This window comes from Taudactylus pleione, unplaced genomic scaffold (genome assembly GCF_031769625.1).
Source record: "Taudactylus pleione unplaced genomic scaffold, aTauple2 ptg000018l, whole genome shotgun sequence".
NCBI classification, from domain to species: domain Eukaryota; kingdom Metazoa; phylum Chordata; class Amphibia; order Anura; family Myobatrachidae; genus Taudactylus; species Taudactylus pleione.
This window is the reverse complement of record NW_028284420.1, coordinates 8,342,338-8,351,062: the sequence shown is the minus strand read 5'-3', so window position 1 is coordinate 8,351,062 and position 8,725 is coordinate 8,342,338. Positions and strand designations below refer to the sequence as shown.

Genomic DNA, 8,725 nt, shown 5'->3' with positions numbered 1-8,725 from the left:
TGATGGCTGTATCATACTTTAGAGTAGTCTTTCTCTATTCACAGACCAAAAAAGGTGTGTGTTCTATTGGGGCACAGGAGTGACTTCACTTAATGCAATGTGGTTGGTTGAACATGGCCAAGGTTTGGGGAATGGTTTGGACGGAGCATGGATGGGGTTTTCTCGCCTGATTTTTAAATGTTGGGAGGCATTTCTTATGCTCAGTAATTACTTGGAAAACTTGACTATAGCCTGGGTACATTTTATGAGGGAGAATTCAATTAGACCCATTAATTTAACAGGTGTGAAAAAGGGTGATAGCCTCTGGCTTTAACGCACGGGGCTATTCAAATAGAGCCCCTTTTTCACCCGAAAGGGGTTTTAACTGGCGTTAACACATAGAATCCGTGAAACATTTACAGACCTATGCGTTAACAGGGTCTTTTCACCCGTTAACAGTCGATTTGTTGGGTATTTAATTTCAGGTCTGATTAGACCCGGAAAAAGAATCCCAGTTAAGTGCAGCCTGCGGGCTTCTTTTGGGGCTAACTGAATAGCCCTGGGGAATCAATTAGTAAGCTAATTGATTTTCAGGTCGGGCAATGGACCCCGGCAACCGGGATGCCAGATGCCAGAATACCGACAGCAGCATCCCGATAGTCAGAATCCCGACAGGATATGGTAAGTATTCTAACCCTAATCCTCCCCCTAACCCACCTTTCCCACAGCCTACCCTTACCCCCCCTGCAGCCTAACCCTACACCCCCTTCCCCCCACTGCAGCCTATCCCTAACCCCTAAACCTAATCCTAACTCTAACACTTGCCGTTGGGATGTCAGCAGTTGGGATTCTGGATCCGGGATCCGACTGCTGTCGGCTGTCTGGCGCAGGTATTCTGACCGTATTGCTGTACACAGTTTGCCCATCCTTGGAACAATATGGATTTGGATGCAAAGGTGTGTTTTTTTCTGCTGTTTTTTTTTGCCTTTTAAATTACTACTTTTCAACAGAAAAATACAAAAACAAGCTCCTACTGTAAAAAGCACAAATCAGAAAAAAGTGTTGCTGAGCCATAGACTAACTTGTTGCAAAATGAAAGCTCATTTGTAAATATTACATTGAGGTGCACCATTTGCACTGGTACACAGCCACCAATCAGCAATTAGCTTTAATCTGCTTAATAGTGTAAATTTGATAATTACAGCAGAAGCCTGATTGATTGTTGTGGTTTGATGAAAAGCTTGCAGCTGTGAAATACTACCAGTGTGTCCATTGTTCATTAAATAAAGATATTGAAGAGTGCTGACACCTTTTGCTTACTTACCATCCAAAATAAGTAAAAGCTTAAATAAACAAGAATATACACTTCATTAGTATAACCAGTGTTATGAAGATGTTTAATTAGTTAAAAAAAATGCCATTCTGCGCCCCATCCCCTTATAATTTAATATAATCAGCCCCTGCACTAGCCCCATGATCATTGATCATGGAAACCATACATCGGTGAGAGGGATGGTAGGGTGCATGCCCTTACTGTGCTAAACGCAACCAGACCAGCAATAAACAGTACAGCCCTATGTGAAATGAAAGACCCGTGAATGTTATATCATATTATGAAGAATCCCATAGCTAATATGCTGGGCTTGCTTGCATGGTTTTATGAAGACCTGCAAACAGTACACGGTACTTCCACACAAGTATCTAGACCCAGAGTTGGACACATTTGCACTGCAAGTTGCATTGACCAAATAAAAAATAATTAAATGCAAACTTAAATACAAATATGAAGTGCATTGAAATACATTCAAACAGGTGCTGTTTTCCCTTTACATGAAATGGGGATCTTCTTTTCTGCTTCTGTCAAAATGGAAATATAAATTAATGCAAAAAAAAGGGTACATATTGTGCACAAATAAAACAGATGTACATCCAACTCTTCATCAGCCCTTTGATGTGTATGACATTTACCGTACCATTATAGTAGAATAAAAATAAAATATTCTGGCTCTGCAACTAATTACTACTAGAGTAGTTTTAATTGGTAAATATGTAGTATCTAAAAGAAAAAAAACTGTATTTTGATGTATATTCACATGTTCAATAAAGTCTGTGTGTGTGTGTTCCTGCATTTATGTCTGTATAGTTCATATATATATCTGTATAAAAGTATATTTGTTTACGTACAGTCTATAAGCATCTACACCTATATCCTTGCATTGGCTATATATCTCTGAGAATTCATCCCTGGGTGACCTTAGAAGCCTTTGGTCCTTGGAGAGGGTCCTATGTAAAGGGACACATATATGTGTGGTGTGTGTGTCAGTGCGTATCCCTGAGCATGTACATATGTGTCAGTGTATTGCGTGGGTGAGAGAGTGGAATGAGGTGAGAGCTTGAAACTATGAATGAACAGCCAGGATGCATTGTAATAATAGTCTGCAGGACCCAGCAAAGTCTCCACCTCTTCTTAGTTTAACCTATAACTGCCAAGCTCCATTAAATCTAACAACACACTGTGGACAGACTGCCTTCATGAACACATTAGTATGTGATCAGAGAGAACACAGAGTTCCTCCACATCAGAAGCCCCTGTGTTACACACCAAGTGCTGACACTGGCCAGCTCAGGAGTGCAAACCGTCTCATCAGGGAAAAGTTTTCACTTATCCTGGATCCAAAACTACTTCTGCTATCAAGACTCTGATATCCTGGAAGAAGTAGTAGCTGGGTGTGATGGCACAGCATTACTGCGCCCTGGGATGTTTCCTAGGTAGGCAACAAAGCAATTATCTTCTATGTCAAAGATAGAAATCTGTGTCTTTCTGGTTTGTTATATAACTGCAAGTTCCAGCATGCCCATTCCTGCACTTGTAGTTCTACAATAGCTGGAGAGCCAAAGGTTACCTACCCCTTTCATATCTGAATTAATTTGAGATTCAGAAATTAAATGTCTGATAGGGAATTCTGGTCGTCTAACCTTGTTACTGTATGCTTCAGACATGTGGGAATATTGTACTACCTTATAGCTTGCAAGCTAAAACATGAGACTTTTATTATCAATACAATCTTCCACACAACAATATATGTTCTGAAAGTAATAAGATCAAAAACCAGAGGACAGTATAGACGTGTCTCTACACTCATAATTATAGAAATAAGATATATATTTTCTCCCAACGTTTAATTCTTATGTACCTAGCTTTCAGACTAGTGATGTATTTAATAGTATTAGCAGGTATTCATTTTGTTAAGTGGACACCAAACAAAGTATAAAGTAGATTATATAAAGAGCATTAGTAATAATAAATCCTCCCAGACCTTGACAAAACTTTAGATATTTGATATAGTACATGCAGTACAAGCTATTCATCTCTGTTATCAGCAGTTTGTGACTGAGAGAGATTATCTGCAATGTCCAACTAGAATTCTGCTATACAAGAAATACATTTTTCCCCATTATAATTGTATTTATCCCTGAGATCTCTGTATCTGACAAGCTCCTGAACTTTTTGCAAATATATGTATGAATGTAATTAGTCGTTCTATTATATTTGAATTGAGGTGAACTGTAGTTACCTTACAGATATAGGAATTATACATGTATCTGCTTCCATTCATTGCAAACATATTCTGTTTAGACTGCGTATTAAAATTCATCCGCTGGGTCCATTTCGGGGAAAACAACGCTTTAAAACCTGCAATGTCAATAGAAAAATCGAACAAAAATGTATTAACAGTGTTCAAGTAATGTTTCTGCACTGCATTTTGGTATTATTAACATTCAATGTATTATATGATGCAAAACAAATCACTGTGCATAACAGCACTTTCTCTGGAGCTCTAGATAAATACTGACAGTTCCCTTGCACAAGGATGGGCTTTATTATCTGAAATGTCTGGGACTTGGGGACTGCCATAATTTAGAGCACCAACTCTTAACTATACTAAATTAAAAATGAAAAGGATGCCACTGTGTTTTGTCACACATTATGTGGTTTAGTATAACACTTCATAGTGACTGTACGGATAAACCGCTTTTGTTTATGGCATTATCTCAAAACGCAGAAAAGATTTACTGGTGTTTCGGTGATATTAGGATATCAGGATTCCACATAAAAGATCCATATTTGTGTCTTGTGTGTTCTCCCCACACATATCACTATAGCAAAAGTGATCAATTGGCGAGTAATACTTAAGCTGGTACACACTATAAAATAATCGGGACAAAGAGCCACTTTCCGACCAATCGGCCCGAGAATTGTTTAGTGTGTGTATGCAGAACCCGGGGTACTGACGGTTTACCTGATTAGGGCGGCATGCAGGAGATTTTTCAAAACAATGAGCGTATTTCCATAGCAGCAAATCAGGTGGTAGCCTATGGTCATTCCTATTGGAACAATCATTGACTAATGTGTGCATTAGTTTCTAAACTGACAGGTTATTTAAAGATTGGATGGATCATTGGCGCATGGCTGGTGTGTGTACCTAGCCATATGCTGGGCATACACGATACAATAATCTTTCAGATATCTGTCCAATCTGGCTGGTTGGAATGAAAATCTGGTAATGTATGGGAGCCAATGACAATAAACCATTTGCTAACAAACACTGAAAAAGGGACAAAAATTGCCATCCAGACAAATTAGTTAAATCAAATGAATCTAACCAATTTGACCAATCATTTTTAGCCATTTTCCAGTGTTTAAGACCATATGGTCGATTGCCATTGGCTCCCATACATTAAAAGATTTTCAATCCAACCAGCCAGATTGGGCAGATATCTGACAGATAATTGTAGAGAGTATGCCCAGCATTAGTCTAGATTTGTTGGATCTGATCTGTTCTAGTGATGACCAATCAAATTCTTAATAGATCATTTAGAACATACCAACTTTGACCATATTTTGACGGATGCCTGTGCAAATCCATAGGTGACAAGCATCCCTAAAAGTATGGTGAAAGTATCAGTTACATAACTCAACATGATTTCTAATCTAATATGTAGAAAGTAGATTGAGCGCGATAGATGATTTATAGATTACACCGTTACAATTCTGCATACATTTATCATAGTATTGTACTTGCTAGACCTGTATTGTACTTGTGAGACGACCTATTACAAGCATACAGTAAAATAAATTATCATTGAAGGAACTGGATAAGATGTGTTTAGTATAGAATGAAACATATGGAGTGTGTATTGATCTGTGCCAATTCATCCATCTTGCCCTTTGTACCTTGTAGTAAACCACTTAGGTATTCTGTAAATAGAATTAGAGACACATTTTTCTTAGGTCCTCCGGTCAATTACACCTTTCCCATATTTGCTCATGTAGATAGCACTAATAACATCCCTTCATAGCACATGTATACTGTTTGAAGCAGGCGTCAGTATATCTTTAGCCATTGTGAAACCAAGAAGCTCAATTAAAGACTGGCAAGGTCTGCTGGAACTTCTAGTTCCACAACAGCTGCCAAAGCATAGATTACCTGCTCCAATGAAAAAGAGATCCAAGAAGCTTTCAATGAAAAAATAAATAATAGATGCTTGCAATCGAATTATATAAACAATGTTCTATTAAAAGGAGGCCTGTAGTAATCTAACATTTTAGAAGACATCTTTCTTAAGTAGTGTGCATTGTTATTGTATAAAGCAGTACTCTAATCCAAGCAGTCTGAAGTGTTATAATGTGAACCTTATCTGAATGTTTTACAATGTGATGGCATTTTACCCTGTAACAGTCCTAATGGATACACATACCACAACTAGGCACAAACTGCATTATATGTCTGTTCCAAGGAGCTAACAATTTACAGCAGTCGTTAAGAAGTACTGTACAAGTCACCATATAACTTGCAATCTACAGTAATATTAAGATTCGTGGATGGGAACCTAGTGATATGAAAGTAGACACCTCACCACAATGATTGTACAATCCCGCCTCTAGAAGAGGCTGACGCTGCAGAGTTCTGGAGCACCTTACAAATAATGGTTTTTAATGACAAAGAGATTCTGATAAGAGCAGATTATAATGGAAATAATGCAGTGTTACTTTAAAATATAAGGAGTGACACAGACAAGTTCCATGCACATATAAAGGCAACAGGCCAAGTACTTTCATAAGGGTCATGAACCTTCTAAAATGTTAGACTCTAGCTGTAAACATTATACAATCCCAAAGAGTTTACGATAAAGTGGTAATATGAGAGATACCTAAGGATTAAACATTTTAGGGGTACAAAGATAACACACAGATTACAGTGGAGTGGAATGGAGTTCCAACCTAATAATTCAGTGTGATGTTCCCAGATACCCTGGAACTATAGGAACCTTAGGGCCGTATTCAATTACTGGCGATATTATCGCACCCGCAATAATATTGCCAATTTTTATTATCGCGATTTTTCATTTAAAAATGGAGAAAACTTTTCTCCATTTTTAAAAGGTGGAAAATGTTCAAAATCCCTATTTTTGTGTAAACATGTGGGGATTTCTTACAGAACACTTTGGACAGCTCCCCTAATGATACTTTGGCAATTTTTTTTCCCGTAAATTGCGTACTTTTTTTTCTCTTGAAAAATGCATTTAACGTATTGGGGCTGGTATTTTGGAGGGACATAAAGAAGCGCCAAGTGTTTTAAACATCGAATGTGGCTGGCGCAGGCGGTTTTTTAGCAGTTTTAAAAAACCACCTGCGCCAACCACGTGCGATGTTTAAAACACTTGGCGCGGCCTTAGGGCCCTCCGAAATACCAGACCCAATACGTTAAATGCATGTTTCCCGAGAAAAAAAAAATTTAGACCGAAATTTCAGCGCCCATGTTTTGCCGAAGTACGCAACTTACGAAAAAAAATGTCATTAGGGGTGCTGTCCAAAGGGTTCGGTAAGAAATCCCCACATTTTTACACAAAAATAGGGATTTTGCAAATTTTTTTCGCCTGCCCTAGGCTGGAGAAAAGTTTTCTCCAGTTTTTAGGCGAAAAACGGCCGTTTTTCACCATCGTTGGTGAAATCATGCACAAATCGGCTGATTGTGGCCGATATATCGGACGATCGGACAGCCAATTCGCAAACTACGGCAAAAACGGACGATTTCGCCTCTAATTGAATATGGCCCTTAATTGAAAACTTCTCTCTCAAAGGATTCAGCAGTGAGTTACACTGGGAGGAAATTTAAACAGTTATTTAATTTTGTGACCCTGGAAAACGTCCATGATAAGCAGTCTTTGCTCCCAGATGGAGCCAGCTCATTATAACAGTATGGCCGAAGATGTCACTGGGATGATAGCACTGCAGAGGAGGTACCCGCTTGCCGGTACATGGTAAGTATACTATGGGAGCAGGGTGTGCCCCACACACCCTGGACCCATTATAAATATGCCTTTGCTTTAGTGTGCTTTAGCCTTTTACCATACAGATATATAAAATGTGTAATGTATAATGTATATAACATGGAGGATATCCATAACATTCTTAGAGAGCCTATATGGCAAAACATTAGCAGCAGTACAACCTGCACCGCTCTAATGTCACTTCTCAAGCAATATTAAGCCTTATGTTGTTGCTGTATTCCAACACTATGGGACCAATGCAGTGCCGCAAAAACATCCTGTGATGTACAGCTGTAGACATATCTGTTTAATAGAGTAGGCTAAACATATTTTTTCCTGTGTATATCTTTGGGGTGCTAAAAATTACGATGGTGCTGGAGTCGATATATCACTCCTGAACGGCATACCATGGCCAAGCCGCTAAATGAATCGCAATTTAACAGTCAGTAGAGGACAATGTCACAATAAGGGGGAAAAGTTGTGTGAATAACAGTGAAGTTCTTAGCACCTTGAAGAAATCACTTAGCTCAAGAATCAGGAGTACTGAGGCTGGCTCTTGGGGTGTTCAACCAGTGCGGTTGAACAGGGGCACCACCCCATAGAGGGAGCACCCCTCCCAAGATCCCAATTTCAGCGGGACAGCACTGTTCCACCTGTGAGCCAAAGTGTCCCGCGGTTGGCCTGGTCGGGAGGTTGGGTGACGGACCCCCAGAGTTGCTGAATGGATGCTGCGCACATGCGCATGGCATCCATTCAGTGCTGGGAGACGGCTGGGGAAAGCCCAGCTGGTGACGGAGTGCTGGGGTTTCTCCCCCAGCCTGACGTTACACCGGAGGCGTGCCATGTGGGCATGTCCCCAAGTGACGTCACTTAGGGGCGTAGCCTATATATGAAATTCAGAAACTAATTTAACACACTTGTGCTGTATATGTAATATCTCAGGCATAGTACCCCTCAGGGCCGGCTCCAGGGGTAGCTGCACCCTGTGCCTACCTTTGTATCCCGCGCCTCCAAGTCTATACCAGCCGGCCCTGAGGGGTACTATGCCTGAAATGTTACATATACAGCACAGTGTGTAAAATGAGTTTCTAAATGTCATATAGAAGCTGTATTTCTCGCTCAACATTTCTCTGTCACTTATGCATAGTGGAGGCAGTCATTTTTGGGGCTAAACCAATATTGAACCTATGAATTTACTAGGAATTAGAGACATCATAGGTGCATGACGTACAAAGGGTCTTGTCTCAGCGACGTCGCACGTTCCTAGCGAATCCATAGCCTTTATTCTTAGAAGTATTGGTTAGGACCAGAAGATGGCGGCCTCCTCTGTGAGCATCCAGTGCAGTGTGACAAATCAGTTTGTTATTTGTGCATTGTGGATAACTAATCACGTCAGACATGGAAGATTCATTAA

General features: G+C 39.8%; 1 protein-coding gene across 1 annotated transcript in view; it reads left to right on the top strand.

Annotated features, from left to right (window-relative positions):
• The first annotated feature begins 2,602 nt into the window (after positions 1–2,602).
• Positions 2,603–8,725, top strand: part of APCDD1L (APC down-regulated 1 like) — a 73,895-nt gene continuing 67,772 nt past the window's right edge. Inside the window, exon 1 of the mRNA XM_088482670.1 lies at positions 2,603–2,748. Within this exon, the coding sequence (XP_088338796.1) occupies positions 2,712–2,748 (37 nt within the window). The 5' untranslated portion in view covers positions 2,603–2,711. The remainder of the gene's footprint in view (positions 2,749–8,725) is intronic.